General features: G+C 44.3%; 1 protein-coding gene across 1 annotated transcript in view; it reads right to left on the reverse strand.

Annotated features, from left to right (window-relative positions):
* The window catches only part of COL27A1 (collagen type XXVII alpha 1 chain), a 163,168-nt gene that overhangs the window by 112,537 nt on the left and 25,644 nt on the right, over positions 1 to 24,987 (reverse strand). The window contains exons 5-10 of the mRNA XM_042786709.1: positions 23,401 to 23,454; positions 15,367 to 15,420; positions 10,298 to 10,351; positions 8,223 to 8,276; positions 2,909 to 2,953; positions 1,982 to 2,035 (exon numbers count right to left, since the gene is read on the reverse strand). Coding sequence (XP_042642643.1) covers positions 1,982 to 2,035; positions 2,909 to 2,953; positions 8,223 to 8,276; positions 10,298 to 10,351; positions 15,367 to 15,420; positions 23,401 to 23,454 — 315 coding nt within the window. The remainder of the gene's footprint in view (positions 1 to 1,981; positions 2,036 to 2,908; positions 2,954 to 8,222; positions 8,277 to 10,297; positions 10,352 to 15,366; positions 15,421 to 23,400; positions 23,455 to 24,987) is intronic.

Consider the following 24,987-nt stretch of genomic DNA (forward strand, 5'->3'; position numbering starts at 1 on the left):
GACAAATGTATTTCAATACCTGTTTAGGGAACACAGGCGGGCCCTGATGCAGTGAGAAAGCCTCTCTAATTTCTACAGCCTAGAAAGTCACTTAGCAGTGCAGGTACTGCAATATCTCTAACCTTTCGCAGCATCAACAGCTATGGAAAGAATTGAAAATACATTCCCCATACTACTTATTTGTCTATTGCTGCTCACTAAAAGTACAGTGAAAAAGAACCCTGTAAAAATACATAATGAATTTTCATGTTTATTTTCTTCTAGTAAGTTTCCAGATCAATTTTTTCTAGTTCCAAATGTTGTTGGGCTTTTTTGGAAGGGGGAAAATAAAAAGGCTAAGTCCGTATTTTCATTAGCTGGCAGGACTACACACTCAGCCTGGAATCTGAAAGTCAGGTTGTGCTCTTTCCTGGCTCACGCATTGTTGCCAAAGATTTCAGCCATCAGGGTGAAGTTAACAATTCTGCCTATGATGCGCAAGTCAACACGGAGCCAAGCTCTCTCTCCCATAGTGCTGCAGAGCCAGCCCAGCTGACAGGAGTAACAAGTAGTAAAATCTCAGCAAAGTAAACAGCTCTGATGCTGTATACACACAGGATTCAGATATACTGAAAAAAGCTGCCTTAAAAAAAAAAAAAGGGCACTTTCCTGACCCAAACCACATTTTAAGAAAGCACTTTTGTTCTTTGTATGTCAAGCGCAAATTTCACCCTGCTTATCTGATGGGCAGAACACTGCTGTGAATTGCTAACCAGCATTCATTAACCTTGTATGTCCAATATAGCTTGGACCTCTTCATATTAGTCATCTAACACACATTCACACCTAGGAGATTCTATGCCATGCAGATCTCTAAGAGCCTTTCAGACTATGAATGGAGCATTTAGTCAGGTGCATAAAGCTCTCATCCAGCTCTACCATCTGCACTCTCCAGTACGCTAAGCAAGGTATCAATTTAATTTTCAATTTAAAATGGAACATACGTTATTGATAGTCTGAGGCAGGGGGGTGCAGATCTGTTCTGCACATCTAGTTCACATTTAGTCCAATAACCTGCACATCTGGGTAAAAAATCACATACAAACTCATGACAAGTCTGAAAGACTGATGACAGACTGCTTGGGGTCTTTGACGTCTGTCTAGCCTCTTAGCTATGTACTTTAAAATAAATGTGGTGTAATCCAACATTAATGTGTTCAGTTTAGAAAACCATGACAAATTCATTTCACCGTAAAATGTTACAGAGCCAGGTATTCTGCCATCCAACAGATTCCATTTAGGGTCTTATAAATTCTTCCTCTTAAATTTCTTCCTACTACTCAGCATTTTACATCAGTAAGACAATAAAGTGTCCAATCTTGATCCATTTTCATTTGCACACTCCTCCATTCCTAAAGTTGTCTTTGTGCATCTTTTTCAGAATGAAAACAAAGACTTTGTTTTTTTTCATCATCCTTTTTGCAGCTGCAAATATGATTTTTATATCTATTTATGGTCCATGCATAATTCTATATGTATGTATATATATGATTATGCTAGTAAATTTTACTAGTGAGAGTTTGTCTAAATCTTTTATTTTGGTAATGCGTCCTTTTCTGTCCCAGGTTTCTAACCTGTTCAAGATTAGATGCAAAATGTGCCTAAAAGTGAAGGGTTAGCAGCCTGCAGGTATGTTTCTCTGCTCTGCTGGTTTTTTTCCCCTTGTTATACTGAAGCAAAAATTTTTCACATTTTTTATAGAAATACAAGTTCTATCTATCTATCAGAGGCACAAAATACTTTCTAACAATCTTACTGTCCCCCAGAGTTGTAAAACCGTGTCATTGACACAGCATCTTAGGGAGGGAAGAAGGAAAATATTCAGACATATTCTAGAGGCCTGCATGGTCTCTAAGGGGGCATGTATTTGGCGGGGCATATATTTAGCTACCTGCACACCCAAATCCCTAGTCTGTGCACAGCACGATGAGATTTACTGCACCTGCCTGCCAGGATAACCTTTGGCACCTGGACTTCCATCTGGTCCATGTTCGCCCTTTGGAAAGAAAAAAAGACAAGACACAGAAGGTAAGGTGAATGTCACACTTGGGCAGCCTTTTTAGCTGCTTCGTTCTTTGAGCTAGGGAGAAAGGAGCATGGAATGGATTACTCTGATGCAAATTTGTAGAGGGGAAGAAAACAGTAAGAGTAGACAGCAGAATAAATTAATGAGGGGGGAAAACACACAGAAGCCAAGTCAATAGGATCCATGCACTGAGCAAGTGTTGCTATTTCTCCTTCTCCCTCCATCTGCAGTGAAAGCAGCAGATAGTTTGAAACAAGGAGGCTAAGAGAAGGTGTAAGGCTGCATCTATATCTGGCATATGGAATCGTTTTACTGGTGGGGAAGCACTGCCAAAATTCTTCAAAACGAAATAGATTCATGTATAATATCCTTTAACATCACTGCTAACAGGGCCTGCTATTCATTGCTTTTTTTTTTTTTCTGAACGGCAAACATCAGACTTAACCAAATAAAGAGGGGGGAGAAAAAGGGGAGAGGGGGAATGGGCTTTGGAAGGGGAATTACTTGTTAGTACTTAATATGACGTGGTTAGTAAACTCCAGGTGAAATTAATGTAAAAGGAAAAATAAAGGGGGAGTAGGATAAGCCGGTATTTCTTTCACCACATAAACTTAACATGGTTGAGCAATAAAAATTAGAAATTAAATTTAGAAACTCCAAGGCAGCCTCCTCCCACCAAGCTGCTGATGCTCAGTCAGTGTACGGGAGGTCACTGCGCGTCCCCCGCTGCCCCTGGAAGGAGCTGGCTGTCCGCACTGAGCGGCTGTACAGGGTCCAAACTAGCATCGGGCAGCAAATCCATCCCTCTTTAAACGTTCAGTGTTGGAAACTGGGAAGACTCACCTGGTCTCCAGGGTGACCTGGTGGTCCAGGGTAGCCTTTATATCCCTGTTGAAATAGGATGGAAGAGATGAACAATCAGAAATAAAAAAAATAACCCAGTTTTGGTTTTAATTTCTCTTTGCAGGGAGGAATAAAGTTCTGAGGATAAGCAGGTTTTTAGGTATGGGATAGCACTACACAATCATGCAAACTTTTAACACACTGCTTTGTGCTTGGATCACCCAAATCCAGCCGGTGTTCCCGGACTCTGCTGCAATGCAGTGCGGCAGCAGCGGCCTGCACCCGCTGGGGTCCGGCCCGGTGGTTACTCAGGGAGGATTTGCTCCATGAACAGGCTTAGAGTTGTATCTACACTCAGATCTGTCTATTTGTAATCTACACCTTTAGCAAAGCTATCCTTAATCCTGAGGAAACCACAGGCTTATAGGGTGAAATGTTGGCTTTGGTCAAGTTGGGGGACTATACAAAGTGAGTCACTCTCATTTCAGAGCACTCACTTTCGATTTAGAACTTGAAATGCCATAGGAAACACCAAAACAACCACTTACTGTCACAGGAAAATCCAATTTTGTTTCTAGCTTGAATTTATCTACCTTCCACCTTTTCTAATCTAGCTGCTATCAGGTATGGCAAGATCCAGAGTCCGTCATTACAAAGCTACCTAAAATGGTGAGCAAGCTGTCTCTTAACCTTCTCTCTCTCTGCTGAATTAATTAGAATGAGTTTCTTAATCCAGTTTGCTGGCTGGCAAGTGTTGCTAGCTTCAAATCATTCTCGCAGGTCTTTCATAAACCTGCTTCAGTTTTTCAGGTTTGTTTTTCTTTTTTTTTTTTTGAGATGCAGACACTGCAGCAGGACAAAAGTAGCCTGTTCAACTGCAGACTGATCAGTATGTATTTTAAGAGAGCTTGCTTTCTCCAGGATTTACCTAGAGCTCTCTTCAAATACTGAGTAAATTCTGCAAGTGACAGGAGCTTCAGACTTTTTTTCCCCCCACTCCTTTATCATCTTGCTTCAGCTATTTAAAACAAACTCATTTCCATCAAGTGGAGTCAGAGCAGATTAGAAGATTAGATTCAGTTACAGAGATCACTGTTTATCTGGGCTATTAGCAAGATTAAAAAAATAGGGCAGAAAATTTAACTTGAAACAAATGGAGAGAGAAAATAAACAAGAAACTATCCTTGCACAAATACTACAGAACTAACAAAACGCTTTCAGGGTGGGTTACAACTTCTAATTGTAACTCAGTCTCTGCTACTCACCCTGTCCCCAGCCAGGGCTCCCGACACACATCGCCTGTCTGTGAAACCCACGGGAGCATCCCCCAGCTCTGGAAGTCACAACCAAACCCTGGTTTGGCTGAGGACTTGGCTTTTCGCTTCACTCACCAGATGAACCCAGGCCTATTTCTGCTCCCAGGTCCACACCTCTGCTTAATGACTTTTTTATTCTTCCCATGGGCTATCTAGACCTGCAGCCTAAGCCTTCGCTGGCGGAGGTATGCAGTGCTCTCAGCCATCCTGGCTACTACCCACTCCTCTTTGCATTCCTCCTTGCTCATTATTTCAGACATTTTGGCCTGGAAAAATGTTGATTCCCTTTTCACCAATTCTTTCCTGCGTGACCTTTCTGATGTATCATGGCCTGCTCTTTTGATTGAGCTGCACCTCATGAGAAGGTGGTGGCTGACCTTAAAGACCATTTGGCTACCAGCTGACCCTTATGTGAACCACCTCAAAGGTCCTTTCTCCGAATGCTGCTACTGCATTTCAGCCAGTGGCTGAAAGTAACTGGAAGTACCTCAGCAGCTCCTGGAGCTGGACCAGCAGACAGGACCCCCTGCCCCTCTCCAGGAATGCGTCCCATGAGATCCTCTCTTACTTATCCTCTCCCTGGCTCCTCGACAGAAGCTCAGCACCAGCAGAAAGGAGGGAGGATGCTCCACCCAAATTGGGTGTCTGGCCATAAGATGAAGGCACGTTGTGAAGGTCCAGACCCACATGGGTGTGGAAGGCCCAGGACTGGTATCAGCTGTCCCTGGAGCACGGACAGCAGGGCGTTGCACGGATGGAGAGCGTCTGTCCTGGCCCTTCCCTCACCTCTTCCCGAGAGCGCTGCCGACAGAAACAGCCCTGGGTTCAGCATCTCCAGACATGCCCTGGGATTTAGCACAGAGCCCATGGGGTTTCCTCCTGGGGCCTCTGCCCAGATCTTCCAGCTGCAGCCTGGATCAGGAACAACCTTTGTCTTCAGACAGCTCGAGCACCTACTTCCATGGATACAAACACTTAGAGATGTCTCGCTCCCTCCACTGATAAGATGGAGGTCCTAGCTTGTCTGCTCCGAATCATTCTGCTCTGAAGGGGTTCCTGCAGGACAGGTATTTCAAGCCACCAATGTCCACGCAGAGCAGGTGGTTAGATGATAACCCCTTGAGATGCTCAAAGCATGCCCTGAGCTAAAGTCTGCACCAAACATGGCATTGTCATCTCTGTAAGGGTAAGTGAATGGCACGTAAATATGTAGACACTCTGCTACTGTTGTATCCTATCAAATACCCTCCTCACTACATATAATGAGCTCTGGGAAACTTTGAAAGTGTGTTTCTTCATACTATGCTGCAGTTACTCCTGTCTGAGGTTAATTATAGTGAGGAGAAACCAGAAAAACTTGTGTATGTTAAAGTTGGCTGCAACGTGAAAGTATTTACCTGCTAAAATCCTCTTCAAATAGAACTAAAATGACAGGGCAGAGGGTATGAAAACAACTGCATTTGCTCTTTTATCCAAACACTTCCTGATGATTACAGGGTGCTCAACACAAAGGGCTGTGATTTAGAAAGGAAATTGCACTCCAGTGAAGGATTTACTCATCTGTGATGATATTTATAATCCACTCTCTCCTAGCTAAAAAGGATAATCCTACACTTTGATAGGAAATGTGAAGAGTAGAGAAGCCAGCGAATGACATCTGCATGACAGGATGTGTTTTGAAGCACTGACCAATTCCTAGCTCTGTCTTCTCTCTCTGAGTAACTTTAATGAAGCTTTTTCTCTCTTATTGATGCTGTCTTCTACAGTCTTGTACTTTGCTACAACCATTTTTCCTCCACAATGTTTGAGGCTGGGAGCAATGACGCAGTGCTCTGCTGAGATATATCTGCAAGGCAGCTGCAGCCTGCAGCCCCCGACCAAAAGCCAAAGCTCACAGACCCCTCGCAGGCAACAGAGGGAAGGGCAGAGGGGACAGCCAAGTCCTGCCACCGCTCCTGAGAGCTGCCGGTCAGCAAAAGCAACATGTGCTCTGCGTGGAGAGGCTGAGAATGACATTTGCTGCTTGAGAGGCAGTTTCATATACTCGTAGATGGGTGCAAGCAAAAAGACTCTGGGGGTGCTCTGAGATCAGACTTTCCAGACCTACAAAGAGCAAAGGTCTGCACTGACAGGGCAGGCTCTGTGGTGTGAGCCACGCTATCCAAGATCATATGTTGCTTGGTTGTGGCTTCAGTTCATGCTGCTGAGCCAGTTATTTCATTCAGTGGGAAAAGGATTTAGTTTCCCCTGGTTAAATATTTTACCCATTTGAAAGTTTCTACATGGCGTTTTCAGATCAAAGCCCTTAGAGCTCTTTTCCCAGTCCCTCCATTGAGTGAGCAGGAGGGATGTCCATTTCCAAGGCGCTGCTGTTTTCTGGTAGCCAAGATATGTTGCCCACCTTCAGCCAAACACCAGCATATTTTCACTGGGAGAATGCCAGAAGGGAATCCAGATAAAAAAAAGATTTTTTTCCAAACATTTCTCCAACAGCTGTAAATTTTTTCTTAATGCAGGATGCTAATAAAAGCCAGGTTACACCAAAACCACTGCCAGACTAGTGCTACTGGGAGGTGGTTTTTTTTTAAGCTGCACCAAAGGAAAAATTTCAGCATCCAACTTACTCATTACTTGAAGAAACAGAAGCATACCCCTGTCTTCGCCCTGTCCTGGGGAGCCGAGATCAGATGTGAAGGCCATGTGCTGGACTCAGGAATGTTTGTTCAATCTCCTATTCCTTCTCCTCTTTTTCCACTATAAGTCCTTGTACTCCTGACATTGCGTTTTGCTGATCACAACCGCAAGGTTTTGTTTTATGAGCTGTTATACCAGGAAAATGGTATTCTTTGCACTCTGTTAGAACTTGTTTGTGACAGCATAAGATTGGTAATTAATCACTCTATTGCTCTTAGCTCCAACCAGCACTTCAAGCATGACCAGCCTTGGGAGTAGAAAAATGACCCCAGTCCCTACTCTTGGCAATTTGCTTCCAATATAAAGCACACAACAAACAACCATGGAGATGGAGGGTTTCTTTCAGCCTCCTCCACAGCTTCTTCCTCTCCCCAGAGTCTTAAAGCATACCTGAGTAGGTGTTTGTGTGCAGCTAATTGGCCTGAGGAACAGTATAACTTCAATGGTCCATTGACTGATGAATTGATTGAAACAAGATGCTAATTTTAACTGTTTGGCTGAGCTATGTCAATATTGGCTTGCTGGGAAGGAGAGTCATGTCTGCTGAGCCCAACTATCAAACACCTCCCAGCAACAGGCTCAACTTCCAAGAAACCAAACCAGCCTACCAACACAGCCTGGAACTGGAAGGTCAACTGAAATGTCCTTGATATATAAAAGGTATGGATCGCTAAGGTTTTGCACAGATGAACACAAGCACACACTGCAACATGAAGGCAGAGATGGATCTTGTGCTCTATCCTTATATATCCTTTTGTAGGCATAGGTTTGTTGTTGATGATGTTAATATTGTCAAAACATGAATATTGAACCAAATAAAGCAAAACCTGACTAGCTCTGTCAATCTCCAAGTAAAATAGAGGGAAGTCATACAGATATTTTCTTTGAAAAGTGCTTTACCAGGAGAGACAGTCAAGGTTTCGTGTTCTGAATCCAGCCTTTGAGTATTGATGCTAGCTGTAGATCCATTTAGTTAACATATTGGCTGAATCAGATCTAAATTCAGCTTCCTGATGAAGACCCACTATCAGGGTGCAGAGGGATGATGCAGTGCAGTGGAACATGGAATTCAAAGAAAGAACAGAAATCTGGATCCCGAATTTCATTTCATATTCTTACACAGTCTTGCTGCTACAACCTTTAGGCAGTTGCTTCAGCCTATGTCCCAGATTACACACCTGTGAAACAGGCATAAGACTTTTTTGGTGGGTACAAGGACTTAATTAAATCCTTTAGGCATTTAGAGGAAAAAATTTTAAAATAAAAATACTGATCTGATTTTCACTAGAAAAGAATATTCTTACCTTTCTACCTGGTGGTCCGGGGAACCCAGTCAAACCAGGTAAGCCCACATCTCCCTGCAGGAAGCAAGCAACTTGAATTAGTTTTCAGCAACATTTTCCCTGTTACTGAAATTATTTTGCCGATAGTAGCACCCAGCTATTGATATTTCTGATTCTAATCGCAACTCTACAAAAACTGACTGGATAAGAAGTGCAGATTTAAACAACATCTCTATTAACTGGCTCATATAAATAATAAACCCAGTTAATTAATGGCAGCTGCTGCTAGAGTCCAGCTTTTTGCCAGCAGAAAGCTTTCCCCTCCGCCCCCCCAATGATCTCATTCAGTCACATGCTTCATTTGCCTTTCGATAGGCATTTAAATCACCAAGGCAAGAAAATTTTAGCTTTTAAATGACATAAGAACAACAGGTACCTCCTGCCAAATCCTGTGATTGTGCTCACACTCTGCTACTGCACTGGCTCAGCCCACGGCTCCAGTTCAGATGGCGCTGATGGTATAATTATTTAACCTGCTTATATGACATGGATTGAACCTTTGCAGGCTGCTGGTGGGAGGGTTTTTTCAGTGGCCTGTGCTTTTGAAAAAGGACTGCATCACATCCCAGCTGGCATACCCAAATCATCACAGGAACGGAGAAACGCATTGCTGTGAGACCTCTTTAACATCCAATCCATTTGTATAAGCCCATTTTGGCCTCCTCTGATTAGGATCAAAAAACCCTTTAGAGCCTCTAAAGCTTGCTGTGCCTTACTGAAGATGCATTCGGAGTGTCTAGCTTGAAAATTAGGCATCACTCCAAACTCCTGCTGGAAACTCCTTGTTTCTATTACTGCTAGCAGGAATAAAGCCTTGTTAACATGAGCTAAAAGTGATCTGGATCTCTCCCTTTCTTATACTGAGCATGCTTGCAAGAAAACGGTTCCAGACTCTGCGGGTGGATGATTTCCATGTGATGCCATTCCGATGTAGTGTACCAGACTGACTTTTCAAAATGCATCTCATGCTGCTAAGTTAAAAGCATCCCTTCAGCCAGCCTTCTCAATGTTCTCTAGTGTCACCCACCATCTTGCATTTGTGTGGCTTGCTGTGCTTCATGGAGGCATCTGGTTTCAAATGGAGGGCCCAAGTTCTTCATGGCTGATGCTTTCTATTAGCTGTGCATTTATAGCAAGGCTTGTGATGAAAGGAAGAGAACCAGGCTTCTTGCCCTGGACATGAGTTACGGAGGATTGTGCAGGCATCACTGAAAGAACTAATTGAAGTAGATGTTGTGGAGCCCTGATTGCTCCACAATTAATTTCTAGACTTCCGTGAGGCCTTGTTGCCTCAGTAAAAATAGCTTAGCTGTTAAACAGCAAAAACGGGAGTTGCGACTTATTGAAAAGAAGTACCAGAACTCTCATCATTCACAATTACTAAATCCAGAAACCAGCTACACATCCCAGTCACGTGCTTTGTGTTGATTTGAGCAGACCTTAGTGGAAAGGCCTCTGGTTATCACACAGCAGGGTCCACACCTTGGCAGTGCAATGGCCTGAGAAGCCTCCTTCTCTCCACCAGTGGAACAGCAAGGCTGCTCTCACAGCAGCGATCTGCTGTGGGCTGCGTATGCGACGTGAAGCAAACCACTGCCTCTCAGCTCCTCGGCAAGAACATCCTTTCTTTTGCCTTCAAGGTTTTTATTGCTTACACTGGGATTGCATCTGTTTACAGCTGCATGCCCAGAGCAGGCAAAGCGTGGCTGTATCTCATAGGCGCTAGTTTAAATACTTAGCTTAAGTAGTCACGTGCCTGCGACCGCAAAGACTTAAGTTTGGGCTGCAGATTGTGCATAAAGTGGATCAACACTTGGACAACAAAAGACTGTGGCAGCAGGCACTTCAGTACATCATGGTCGATACCTTAGCTAACTCTCTTTAGTCCTGAATCCAGGGTCTAAGTCTTAATTTTCAGTCCTAAGGCTACTTGAGTAGCTGTGGTGGTTGTGGCTGCAGTAGGGACTCCCTCCGTATGCACAGGGCTTAAAGCGCGCCGTGGTCTTGATGCCTGTACACCCTGGGCAACATCTTACCTTCTGTCCATTGCGAGCTTTTCCAGGTGACAGCCCAGGATCACCTTTCTGACCCTGAAATAAAAAATTTAAATTAATGACATAATCCAAGGACCCAGCCCAGAGATGTGGTTCTGCCTCCAGCAAGCCTCCAAATTAGAAAAACATTTTGTTTTATCTCTGTCTTGCCCTGACATCCCAAATGTATTAAAGTCCCTGGGTATAGCTGTTTTGCTGGGAGTGGTTTTGGTGAGTGATTGCTGCTGCTAAAGCGTTGAGTTTTAAATAGTATTTGACAGCATTAAATTAACTAAAGAAAGGATAACTGGAAGAAGGCACTGTCAGGACTTTTGATACTTATTAGACTAGACAGCTGTGATTTCTTCCTTGTCTACAACTACCATCACAAAAATAATTACCAAGCCTGGCTAAACCATCCTTCTTAACAACTTGCTAGATGTTGTTGCTTTTTTAACTGTGGGGAACAGATGAAACTGCAGAGAAAGTTACACTAATTAGACACTACTACCAGCAGCCAGAGCAACTGTGAGGCTTTCAGGCTGGCAGAAGAAAGAGGCACACTTATCTTAAGTGGCTTTATTCTTTATTTTCCTTTTTAACAACCGTGATGAGAGAAATTACAATTTAAGACTGTGATCTGACGAACACAGGCTGGAATTTCAGCAGCATTTGAACATCTAATTCCAGCAGAGTCCTTTGAAAATCCCAGTTCAAATTCTTAAAAGGTGGAAATGTAATGTGTGCACCTAGCAGAGTGAGAGATAGAAGTAGGAAAAACTAGAAGAGCTTTGAAGCATGCCAGATTCTTTTGGCAGGGGAGATGTAAGGCTTAGCACACAAAGAAGTTCAGGTCTGTATAACATCTCTTCTGGCACAGCTAGGACACAGGTATCCCAGTATCGGTCACAGGCTATTTAACACCCCTGGGATCACAAACAAGTCACAACCTCTGTGTGCCACCTCCGCAGCATCGGATTCAAAACCAACCACTGAGCACAGGACAGTTGTGAGGGTTAATTAGTGGCTGTCAAGGGAAGTGCTTGGAGGGAAGGCAAGACCCTACAAAGGAGTAATAGTATTTATTAACTGGCATTTCTCTTTAGCAGCACAAAGGTCTAGTTATAGCTAGCTGAGCAGCTTTTCCATGCAGCCTCACTGCGAGGACATTCGACACAAATTTTCCACCTTGCACAGAGTGTAAGTCTGCCCTTCTCCTCCTCCACCATCCACCACAAGCTGCAAGGTTCAGGGAGTGAGACTACTTGGCTAGGACTGTAGGGAGCACTGCTGATTCAAGGCAGATGCATCTGTACAAATTCTGAATGAAGGCTGCCTGGTTTCCAAACAGTAAATGAAGTCATGCAGATAATGTTGCTTTGCATGCAGCTGTTATCAGGGCAATTCTCCCACTCTTTGAGCTTCAGAGCAGTCAGTGGGTGCTATGACTGCTTGGAACAGATTAGAGCAGTCCTCAGGATCGTAGAATATTAATTTCTACTCTGCAAAATTAATTTACTGCAACAGGTAAACACCCACCACTCTCCCTAAATCTTGCCATGTGCTCAATGCAATGACTTTGAGCCACATAAAGGAATACAAGCCTCTTACATTTTTCCCTGGGAAGCTCCAGATCACATTAGCAAAGACAGTGCTTTGTATCACAGTTCTGTGTTCAACACAGCTGAGACCATCACACAGGTGGAGAACTCAGCCCCAAGTAGGATCACATATCCCTAAGATGGCCAGCAAGATGGCATCAGGGCCAGAGAGAATGGATGCCTGGATGCAAAGGCTGAAACTGTGGATTAATTGCCCAGCTCCTCCTGCAGCAACCACAACATGGGAATTAGCTTAAACCTTGTCCATCACTAAGCCACAGTATCTTCCTACACGCTTCTCTCTTTCCCATCCCAACTGACTGAGCATACTACTTGCTCTTGTAAAGGAAGAAATTGCTTTCTCCTGCTTTTTCCCTACCTGACAGAAGTCTAGAGCTGTGCAATTTAAACACCTCAGCTCTGCAATCCCACTGAGAGTATTATAAACATCAGTGAGCCAAATTGATGAGCTATCTTGGAGCCAAACCATTCACTAAAAGGAAAATTCAATCTTTCCTAGTGCTATAACGGAGTTTTATCCAGAGCAGCTAACTAAGCAAACCATATAAATGTCTGATGCCAAAATCCTCCAGATGAGAGATGCAAACCCAACTCTTGTGATGGCTTTCAAAACCACACCCTGACAGCTAACCCTCCTCCCAGTCTCAAACTCTATTAGGGCATCCTCGGAGCTACATCTAGTCGTTAGCAAAAACACCCCTCCTGCCCCCCCGCAGCAGTTACAGGTCACACAGCCAGCCACAGTCCTAGCCAGCATATGTCTACATCCATTTAAGAGTCTATCTACTACAATAAGTCTTTGCTAACTAGGTGCAATAGCAATTTTGCAACTGCCAAGGACACCAAACCAAATATAAAAAGTGGTAAGAACCCCCCTTTAAGCAGTTGCACATTATAAATTGCTGAGAAAAGCACCATGGGGTAAATTCTCAGGTGGCATGAGAGGGTGTAATGCCACTGAAGTCAGTGGAACCATGCCCAAGCAGATCTGCAGGAATCAGGTTCAACAGTTACATACAACTCTGTGCAAAAAATGAGCTTCCTAAGTACAGGAATTAGAAGTGCTCAGCTCCAGTGATGAGAATAAGGTGGACTCTGCAGAGGACAGATGCAGAAATGCAGCAGTCCAACAACACAACGCTGGTGCTCACCGAGGCAATACAAGTGGACAAGAGACACGCACAAACACACACATCTCTGCCAGCTCCAATGTCACGTCACATCCCCTGGACACAGCTGATTGCCTGACCTTGTGAGTGCTCTGTTAATTCAGCTGATAAAAATTATGTTCCTGAGTTACTTCCTAAGTGACAACGACTTGTTGTTAGTCATTGTTTCCAAGCTGTATCTATCTGGGAAATTTCAGTTTCCTTTCTCAGATAGCTTGTTTTTTCCATGTTATTAACGTCTATCTAGGGAAGACCTAGTCCTGCAGCCACTTGAAGGCTCTCAGAAAGAGAAGTTCTAGTTGGGGCTGCTCTGCCTTGCTGCCCAGGCTGAGCTTTCAAAAGTCTGTAATTTCAGCCATGGGCTGGGTCTACTAAGAAGTTATCGGTCCTGGCTTGTCATGCCTGGTGAAGAATATAAGCATTTAAAATGTAAGGGGGTGAAATAACAATTTTTTGTGCTAAGTCCATCCTCTGGGACCAGTGTAACACCGGAGAAATTAAGGGAAGGAGGGAAGTCAAAACTCTGGGATCCGATACACACCTTCCAAAAAGTGCTTCTTATGCAAAGATCTTGCAGTCATAGCTTAGCAGGCTCTCTCTGCTAGAGGTGAAGTTAGGCCTGGGTCTGGGCCGAGCTACAGCGCTCACATCCCATTGCAAGCTTAATGCTTTTGACAAAGCATCATGTACAACAGCCTAATCCTGAAAATGGTGGCTGGTCATAATTAAAATATATTGCTCAGACCGATGACACCAGATCTCTGCTGCAAACTATTACAGCTATACATCTGCTGAGGGCTTCTTGCTGCCAGACCATGCATCAAGATGGAGGAAAAATGCTTACAGGAAGTTTTAATTTCTAGTAGGAGACCAAATGAATACAGCTTTGCAGCCAAATGATGTTTTCTGACAAGGCATTAGGCTAAAAGTGTTTTTAAAAAAAATTCTTATAGCAGAAACATAGTTTGAATCTACAGATTAGACCAGGATGAATTTGCAGGACTGGAAGTTAGATAAAAGAACTTTGATTTGACTTATAAAACTCAACAAGTGTGATCTGGAAGTCATTGATAGAGAATAAATGCAGAACACTAAGATGTAGAACTTTTACAGCCTCACTTTTCAGGCCATATAACTACAGTTTAGAATTTAAAACAGCTGCTGTTCACCAGCATGTCTCCAGTGCCTAATTTTTAATCACGTAGAGGCAGCGTGCCAAGTTTCCAGAATCTTTTTCCCAGAGCATCAATAGTGTTCATAACATCTCTGCCTACTGATGAGATCATGAAAAGAAAGGGCTCTTGCCTGTACCTTTCTCTATGTTTGGCTGAGACATCCTACAGCTTCCTTGGTAGTGAAAACCTCTATTAATCATTGCCTTTCAAAACTATTCCTTAGTCCTAGACAAGTGTTGTAAAATATAAATCTATTTTTGTGTAAACAACGACACCAGAACAATCCAAACCAATTTCCCAGGAATTTCACCATCTTTAGGTAACACAAAGCCTTATACACAGGAACAAGCTGGGAACTATAACAACTTTCTGAAGTGTTTTGCAGCACACACTGGATTAGCTCCCCTCTGAGCTGCATCCGTGCTGAAGTCCCGCTCCCACCTGGCTGCAGCACCCCAGAGGGAACGTGTGTGCGGGAGAAAAGGGCAAAACACAGGGCTGCTGGCACTGCAGGAGGAGGGCTGTGAGACCTCATGGAAGAACTGAGGACATCTAGAAGGAAGCAACAGGATCAGTTTGAGAGGACTGATGGAGGTCAGGATTCCCAGAAACTCTGGAGAGGGAAGGAGAGAGGAGGGAGTTTCAGGAGGGGGAAGGCAGAGGAAGAAGCTGGGTGCTGTCAGTCCCCGCCACTGCTGTCCAGACCCAGAGGAGGAGGAGTAGGCTGCAAAATCCAGAGGAGAGAAATGAGAAAGCAAAGAAATGCGGACCTGGTGAGGCTCTGGAGTGGGAGGATTCCGCTGCCCTCATCTCAACACTGCAGTTTGCTCCCTGGCACTGGCATAGCTTAAGCAGGATCCTAATTAGGCAGCCTTTGAAATTAGGGAGAACCAAGAACTGAGGCACACAGCAGGGTCTCTCACAGGCACAGGAAAAGGCTTTGGCTGTGCTGCCGGAGGGCCTGTGTGCGAGCAGAGGGGAGGGGAGAAATGGTTTCAGCTACTCGTCATGTTGTACAGAGTGGGATAAGAAAAAGCTGCACTTCCCCCGCTGGAACACCCTCCGGAACAGGAAGGCAAAAGCTCCTCACACCAATTAATACGTACCTTCAGGCCTGGGGGGCCAGGTGAGCCGGGGTTTCCGTGAGGACCTGGGGGACCCTAAAAAAACACAACAAACAAAAAATAGAGTCAAAAGGAGTTGGTAGGCGTCTGCGTTAGTCCCAGGAGCAACAGAAAGTCTCAGGCTGGGCTGTGGCCAGACCTACCAGCACAGCACCAGCAGCCCGTGCCCTGGCTCCAACGGGCCCCTCGTTAATGCCTTCGGAGCGGTGAAACTCGGCTGCTGGTTCCCACCTACCTGTACAGAGGGGGCTGTGTGCCTGTCACCACAAGACGCGTCGTGACAAGGAGGTAATTTGGGTACACCAAATATTTCATAACCAGGGACAGAAACTACCTTGGGGTCAGGGGAGTCAAAAGTCCGCAAGGAGCCTCCGCAGAAAGAGACAGAGGTAGGCAGAGGGGAGTGGAAGTGTGTGGGGGTGTTAACAATTTTTTTGGCCAAAATGGAAGAGAACAGAAGTAATTACTAAAGGGAAAGTGTTCAGCTATTTGGGATGAACTCATTTCCCCTACAAGGCAACCAGATTTTTGCCTTTAGAGGTTAGAAAGAGAATGGATGGCTGGACAGTAAAGCAGGGGGAGCAGAAGTCCCTGTTTAAGCCATTTAAATCTATATTTTTGCATAGGTCTCACAAGCCAATGACACTGTCAGAGTATCTACCTCAGATCACATAAAGCAGTATCTCCCTTTACATCATATTTTAAAAGCACCCTGCATATTTTCCGAAGACTATTTAAGGAGTTATCTGGAATATGTGGCTAAGAATAGTTTATCCCAGGGTTGTATATAGCACAGAAGATCTGTTAACCTTTCAGGCAGTAGTAAAAACAATTATAAGTCCTCTCGAACACGTTCCTGGGAGATGAAACAACCTGAAGATTCAATTCCAAGGGCTCCTGTTCTGCCAAGAGCGTGTGTGAGCTTTACACCACCATGAGGAGCACTTTAATGTACCCTCTAGTTAGAAGGAGTACAGGCTAGGGGATCAAAAGACACTCAGACACTTTCTCAGTAAGCTGTAGTATTTCCGATGAGCATTTCAGCATACATGGGGCCAAAATCTTCAGGGTCTGATTTCCAAGGAAAATCACTGCAGTTAAACATGTGACTGCCATACAAGTTCAGTGCCCTTGCTCTCTTTTGAGAGAACATCAGTGCGCTGATGTGTATTCAGTTTTATTTTTACTGCACTGTAATAGAAAATAATGGCTTTTTTTATTTAGCTATTGTATCTTGCGGTATAGACAGTTGTTGAGTGCTTAGTGCTATTTCACAACACACGCTGCTCTGCTGTGAGACGCTGTTCAATTAAAATGCCAAGGCCGAACTTTTCAAATGGCATTCTTTACTCAAATAAATTTAATGTCCCATTCTTAAATTCCTTCCAAATTTTCAGCCTGAAATTATCTGACAGTTTAGCCTGGCTGTGAATTTCTAATGAAACTGAAACAACTTTAATTAAAATTAACGTGTTTGAGTACCAACTTGTCATTTGAAAACCCGTATAGCTGCTGTAACCAGAGTAACAGAGCACTGAATAGTCTTAAATAAATTAATCTTCCCAGTAAACTATGGCATCATCTGTTCACTTCATTGGATGGGACACTGAAGCTTAAGGTAATTCGACAAATCTGTGGTAGCAAAAGCGCTTCAACCCAAGTCTTCCAAGTCTCAAATATGTATGAAAATTAATATTGTGACAGAAATCAGAACAGTAAAGTCTCTATAAAAGATGAGTTCCTAAAAAGCTCTTACACGTAAGCAATAATCTAGGTAGCTCTGAATAGGGTTCATAAATCCAGACTGCTGCTAGATTGGAGGAGGGAATTCAGCTGTTATTCAACTTTGGAGTCAGGCAGCTTGGCTCAAAGCCCATTTCAGTGCACTTAGTTGAAATCCATGCTCCACCATAGCCTGGGGCAGGCTTAAAACAGTGTCAGACTGGAGAGAACAGCATGGTTTGATGTGACTCCTAGCTGAAAACGATAGTTTCCAGGAGGAAACCTGGGACGCAGGAAGCTCAGCTGCCGATTAGGAGCTCCTGGATAAGAGACTCATCACACCTCAGCAAAAGTTGGTGCCCGCTCTTCCAGAGCTAAACCGAAGCACAGCAACAAAACCATTAAACCTTAACCAAAAGGAAGGAAGAAGGGAGAAATAATCTAGTCCCAATATCCAGTGACAAAACGTGATTATGAAAAACACAGGCTCTTTACATAAGATGGAGCCTTTACCACCGAATTCAATGAGACTCATTGCGTGCAATCACTGCAAACGAAGGTCAGAGACTCATCCTGTTCCTAAAGACCAATGCAGTCTTATCCTAGTGAGAAGTGGCCATATCCTGCTGATGAAGTGACAGTGGGAAGTCCAGTCTGGCACACAAGAAACTGCTGCAACCAAGTCTGGGGTTTGTGCTAGACATTTTAAACTGCACTCATAACTGTGGAGAGAAAAGGGTGTTGTCTGGCAGTAGTCCTAAAAATGGTAAAAAAAATAACTGATCTTGATGTGTTCCAACATGGTTAGTCCTGAATCTGTGATTACGCCCACATTCTTGGCAGAGGAGGAAGATGCAGCGTGGTACAGTTAGATGGGCTGAGTAACAAAAGGTACAGGACAGCATCCGCCTCAGGAGCTGTTAGCAATACAAAATCTGAACAGGCAGGCCTTACAAATTAATCCACGCACCGATCTGCAAGCCCCAATAACAGTCATCATGCCCCTAGGCTACCTACCCTTGTTTTAATAAACCCAGTCCAATGTTCATTCCTCTTCTCCTACTGTGCCCTGCAGAATTACCCATCTCCAACCAGTGCTCCCAGAAATAGCCCTCTTCTCACGGAGAAGCAATTCAAGAGTTAATTGCTTTGTAGTTCCATAGTTAATTGCTATATTTTACTCAAGCTATCCTGGATTTAATTAAATTCTCCACTCATATCTAGAAATTGGGATTCTCCTAAATATATTTATCATAAATACATTAGTTTTGCTTCTTTCTGCACACAGAATGAGACAGTTCTGAGACCATCGAACAAAACAATCCCACAGCATGTATTACTATTTGCATGTGTGCCTGTTTACCAACCCGCTTTGGCTCCCTTATAACTGCTGAAATAATCCAATCTAGCGGCAAGCAAACTTACATGTGAAATCTTCCAAGCCTTGCACCAGAAATTCAATGGAAAATTTTACCACGAGGCAGCAGTAGCCCAAGGCTCAGTGGCACGAAGAGCAGAACAATCCCTGAATGTGTTCTCCGAGCGAGGTGGGGTTTCCCAAAGGTGACGGGGGTTTGTAATCTCCCTGGAATGTCTTTTACGTGAAAGATGCTACTTGAGAACTACACTGTGCCGTCCAGTTCATCTCAGTGACTTGTCTGGAGATGGGACCCAGCCCACAGAAGCGCTTTTATGTGTAACGGTTCACAGCCAGCAAAAATTAACAAAAGTGTAACTGTGCACAGCTACCCCCATCCCTCCAGCATTCACAAGGAGGGAAAAAAAGCCCTCTGGATTCCTGCAAAATGTTAGAAAGCTTCAGTCAGAGGAATGACCACTCATTCAAAATTCATTATGTCTTGGGGTTTCACTGTGTAAAGCAACTTTTTTCTGCTCCTGACCTACAGATCCCACTCTGACCTCTGGCTTGCTGAAAAATGAGCTAAATATTTGAAGTGAAACCAAACAAACTGTTTCTTTAAACACTTCTATTCAGAAATTGGAAAATCCTCCTAATGGAGTGAGGATACCGGGGAACCTCTACAGCTGACCAAGTTCTTGCTTGTTTTAGGAGGGAAGCCCTGCATTTTGAAGGAAAGGGAGATTTTTTGCAACCACAGACCAAATGTAACAGGGATATGTTACACTGGGACCTTGCAATCTTTCAAGTTGCAAAGGTTCACAGGAGGATGGCAAGAGCATCCCAAATCATCTGGGAGTACATATATATTTTCTTCACTCATCCATTTGGACTTCTGTACATTTCAGAGAGGTTAAATGAACTAAGAGCAATTGCAGCATACTAGGATTTTTATTCCTAATTCTGTCTCTGACCTGTTGCGTGGACATGGGTAAAACACTCCCCTTGTACCTGAGTTTGCTCACCTCTTAGGGAGATCAACTTCCAGTGGGACCTTGCTTGCTAAACCATGTAAGTGTTTGGGTAGGTCTGACCACAGCTCTTTTCTTGCTGTCCTGGGAGCAAAGCCAACAACCGGACTCCTGTCTGTCGTGTCAGCTTCCCACCTCCTTCATGTAGGAGGAGAACAGATAACTGGGATTTACATAGCACTCCTCTGGAAGGCAGCATTTAAGACCAAGTATCAGGGTTCACAGTACTCTTCGGCAGACCTGATTAAATCAGGGGTAGTTTTGTGGTTTAACTATACCAGTGAGAACTGGAACGAATCACAATTTGTGATTAACACAGAGGTGCTGGCAAAAGCCGCCGGTGCAGACAGCACGGGAGTGAAGCTACTCGAGTCCTGGGTGAGGCAGGAATAAGCTACCATGGTGCAGAAGTTACTGCTCCACAGGGAGCCCTTTGTTGACAGTTACTTGTAGAGCTTGTTAGCACAGCTCTGCTAGCAAAACCCAGCCTCAGCCACCGCCTCCCCGCTAAACCTTGCTGTTTGTCGAAATGCGAAGGTCGTCTGCGGAAATGAAGTGGGGACACAGGTTGCTTGCACAGGACTGCTCTGCTGGGGTTGGTGTGCGTGTTCCCAAGTGCCACCACTCATGCACACCCTCGTGGAAAAGCTGTCCCACTACACGCTGGCAAAGTGCTTTTACATCACGTAAATCTGGGGAAAGCCTTCCTTGCTAAAACTGCCATTCCCTTCAAGAGGCACCTCAGATCTTACACAGACACTTGCCAAGGCACACGGTTCATTTATTTGAGGAGAAGCAGTGTGGACAGATCTCTTGCTTATGCCTCAAATTCTTTAATGCAGACATAAAAGCTGAAAGCAATCCTAGATGGATACATACAGAGAAAACCTCCCTGTAAAGCACACATGACCAATTCAGCAATATCTACACAGGTTTGCAGAGCTCCTGAGAAAGCATTATTAACCATAAGAATTCCAACACTTTTACTCTTTTCCCTTGGAGTCCCTCAAGCAATAATGAGAAGAAGAAACACCCAGCTTTCATTTGTTATGTATCTCTGCCTTCCTAGTAGCAAAGAGCAGAGCGTAGGTTAGTCTGAATCTGTCTCAGTGGGTCCCTGATGCTGAGTAATAGGGTATAAAATTAATTACATGCTCCTAAAATGGGGACTGTCTTTTAAAAGTGGAAAAATTATAATTTTCAAGACAACTGCTACTATCCACTTAGCTACCTTACCTTGGGTTGCACTTGAATGCTGAGGTATGTCCCAAACACAACCTCTTTCATGCTTTTACAAAGACTGGCATTTATTATTGCAAACCAGGTGGCATGGCTTACATGGAAGAGCAACATTCAGACTGCACAGGCAAGTCTAGTGATACTTATCTGCTGGAAACAAGGAGACAGAATCATGGGATCAAACAGCTTTTCTTACAAACTGTCACTGACCACCATCTCATGCTCAAAGTAAAAGCCAATTAGAGCTTTTGTTTTACCCTAATCAATACGGAGGAAGAAAGGAAAATAAAGCAGAGATGATAAGGAATTCAAAGGAGTGGAAATACTGCACTACATCAGCAAGAGAGCAACTTCATGGACTTCACAGTTACAGAAGGTCATGAGTCAAATCCTGCTACATCATTTTCGAATGAGCCAAGTAATTGTATAAGCGCTAATAATGTAGAAATTGTGCAAGCTACAAAGAGGGCAATTATGCCTCATGCTTTAGGCCATAAACTGCATTGGTGACAAGAAAAAATCCTTCCTTTTCCCTGTCATCCAGCACTGCAAAGTTGCATGCAATATTCACCTCCGCTGAGGAGCTCCAATCTTGGGTGTCCCTCAGGGGACACCTCATGGGTTACCCGCGGGCTGGGCTGGGGTAAGAACTCTGCAGTTGCTTTATTTGAGGATCAGGTTAGCCAGAGGTAGAACGTAACCCCCGCATTATTGCACATTTATTGTTAAGTGGCTCATGCACAACAAAAGCAAAAGATGCAAGAATTCCCCTAAGCCTGTGTTAGTTTCTGGCAGCTCCTCTTCTTTTCAATGAAATCTTTAAACCCCAAAGAACCATGAGAAAAAAGTACTAGAAGCAGCACGTTGCAAAGTCAGAACAATTTATGTACAGAGCAGTTCTGTCTCCAGTGCTCCAGGCCAGACATTTACAGATTGACCCTTTTGCCCCCTCCCAAAATTAGCACAGCCTCTTTGCAGAGGTCTGAGCCAAGCCGGCTCAGCAGCGTGGAGCACTTCCTAGCTGGGAACTCTTTCCTGGGCCAATTCTCCACACCTCTGGTGGGCGCTAACGCAGAAATCCTCTGTTGCTTATTGTCTTTCAGAGTTTCATTTTAAATATAGAACAGTGTGCCACAGCTAGGGAATAACACAGGAAGTGCCTTTTTCTTCAGAAAAAACTCAAGTTTTGGTAGATAGTGGAATTTGGATGCAGAACTGGAATTTGGTCATTCGCATACCTGCAGCTGGGGTCTCCAGGCATGGAGTCTAATTTGCACACCACAGGTTTGCAAGACGTAACACCAAACACCTCTCGTGAGTAATGAGCTCAGGGAAGAACAAACTTTCAGCCTTAATTGGCACTTGCTAACAACTGCAAACTCTGGGCAATTTGCTGATGTGGTTGCTGCTCAGGTATTTGTACACAGAAGACATTAGGGCTGTATGACCAGTTACGCTGATGTTTCACTAAAGAACAAATTGTCTTGTCTATAAAACACATGAGCCTGGTGCTACCCAATGCCTTACACAGACGGCCCAAATCAGTGCTCAGGTCTGTTGATCTCCATGCCCAGGCTGCAGGGGGTCCTGCAGAGCTTTTGGCTTCTACTGTTGTGGAAAGGAGGCGCGTTTATCTTTAGTGGTTTCTGCAAGATCTCACAGGACTGTAACAAGTGTCCTCAGGGAATGCACAGCCCTCTAGATCTCAGCTTCTTGGTTGTTCTTTAAAGACATTACACGGGGTTGAGTTTTAGCCAAGTATGTGTGAGGAAAACTCCCTCTGCTGCCAGGCCAGGATGCTGCCTGGATCACAGATCCAAATATTCCCTCATTCCAGCCCCAGACACTTGCACCTTTTGATTCCCAACCCACATCAGTTCAGTGCTCAGGAAATGGGCTCCCTTGCTGTACCTTGTGGGACAGCACCATGCTACCACGAAAACGATGCCAACAGTTAACTGTATCCAGGTCAGGCATGTTGCCCAGCTTTGGGAGTCTACTTCTGCAGCTAGGCCAATGCAGAAAACTTTTCTCACAGCTAGCTGCAGCACTCAGCACCAGATGTTTCCTCAGCTTAGCACTCAATGTTCAGAGATCTGCATCAGGATTTAACGTGGGGAGGAAGAAATTCAGGAATTTGCAATGGATCTTGTAGAACAGCTAAGACATTTTAGTCTAGATCTTGAAAAGGAGTCAGAGAGCAGGTCTTAGTCTGGGGAATACAAAAGCACATCCTCGTGTGTTGAGTCCTTGGTCCTAGACCATAGTCCCACTAGAAGGCATAGTGACAGTGGAGGACCTCAAAAGAAGCAATTGGGGAGAGTGAAGGGCAGAACAAAAAGCAGCCAAAAGTAATATTCAGCACTAGGTTTGCAAGAAGGAATGGATACTGGAAGCAAAAGGAGACAGAGCTCATTTTTCTGACAGCCATTTGGGAACATTCATCCCCAGCCTTTGCTGATGCAAAACCTTAACGTAAGGAGGCTGCAAATCATCAGTGTAGCCTCCTGAAAACCTTTAACAGGGAATGAGAGAAAGGAGGATGGCCAGACCCCAGGAACAGTGTTTGAAGCAATCGTCATTCAGCCATGGGAACATACAACATGGGAACAGTAGGACAGGTAGATTCAAGTGCAAATGGTGAGAAATTTTTAAACCACTTACTCGGGAACCTCTCTTTCCAGGTGCTCCTGGTAATCCTGGCAGACCTGGTGGACCCTAAAAAAATAAAAATAAGTATTAATGACAGTTCTATAACAGGATGGTGCTCCTGACAGTCTTTCAGAGAGATCCATAATGCAACTGTTTAGAGAAGACCTAGGGAAAAGGACCAATTATAACACCACAGCCAGAATTTCCCTTCAATTTAGGCTATTATTATAAAGGGATAAAAAGCCATGCACAATAACTTCTGCAGAAGCATGTATTTCCATAGAGACAGGGAGTTCACATCTTTCTGCTGCGGACCACATTCCCGTGATCACAGCGGCGTTTCACGCTTCCACCTTGCTGGGCCTGTGCTGTAACACAGGGGGAACACAACTGTCTCTCAGCTTTGGAGTTTCCTGCTACGTGCGAGCACACGACAGAAGCAATGTGTTAGCACCCTGGCAAAGGAAGTGTGTTGTGTGTTGTAATAGATATCAGCTGAGGATGTATAGTTCTTGGTATTGTAGGTTCCTACGTGAGTTGCAACATAATCGCATCCCAGCACTTTATATTTTAAAGTGGCGTGTTATAAAATGTAATAAAATTGGTGCCACTGTTGGAAATCTTTAACTATGAAACTGTAATATGGGAGAGGTCAACCCATGTCAGAGTAGTGGGGGCTCTTGGAAGAGGGTGAGAACAAAGTGGAGATATCAGGCACCCAGCTGTGCACTGATATGAAACAGGTTAGGAAAAAATACTCAAACCAATGAGGTTTGAACTCCTTTGAATTTATTCATTTATTTTTTCTTTTTTTCAATGGACTGGAGAATTCAGATTTCTGGAGAGCCATCTGCAACTTCTAATAACTCCTCAAAACTTCTTTTTCCCCCAAGCCAAACATGTCTAACAAGAATAACTGTTAATTAAAGTGTCTCCCAGAGGATTTATATTCTAGTAGCTTGTTACAAAAGACAAGTTTTCACTGCAGACAGGGGAGAGAGAGACCCAGAGCAGCAGACTGAAGGATGTGTGGAAGGCAGCCTTGGAGCCGGTCCCAGGAGCAGCACTCGCGGAGGAGATGGGTGAGGGGGGAGATGGGTGCGGGGGGAGATGGGTGCGGGGGGAGATGGGGGAGATGGGTGAGGGGGGAGATGGGTGCATGGCAGGGAGCAGGCACAGCACGAGCCCCGGCCTGGCGCCCTCCCCGCTGATCTGGCTCTGCAGGACCTCGCAAGCACGACCGCCCTGAGCAGAGCTGCTGCAAGGCTGACCCTGGTGCTGCTGAAGGATTGCCAGGCAGAACTGCTCAGGCTCTGCAGCGTATTACTGGCCCTGAGGAGGAGTGTAAAGTTCATGATCTCTAGTACAGTTTTCAGGAGTCAAAGTGCATGATTTAGTAACAAAAATAAAGCCTGGAGATCCTAAATCTCATGCCCAGGGTAAGGTTTTGAACAGAGAAAACTTGCCTGAACCATATAGATAACTGATGAATAAACACTCCCTTAATATTGCAAACAATCCTATACAGAAGCAGGAAATAATTGCTTGTATAAAAGCAATCTTCCAAAAAAGACATCCAGCCAAACTTGGTACAAAAGG

This window comes from Tyto alba, unplaced genomic scaffold (genome assembly GCF_018691265.1).
Source record: "Tyto alba isolate M040663 unplaced genomic scaffold, T.alba_DEE_v4.0 Super-Scaffold_11, whole genome shotgun sequence".
NCBI classification, from domain to species: Eukaryota; Metazoa; Chordata; class Aves; order Strigiformes; family Tytonidae; genus Tyto; species Tyto alba.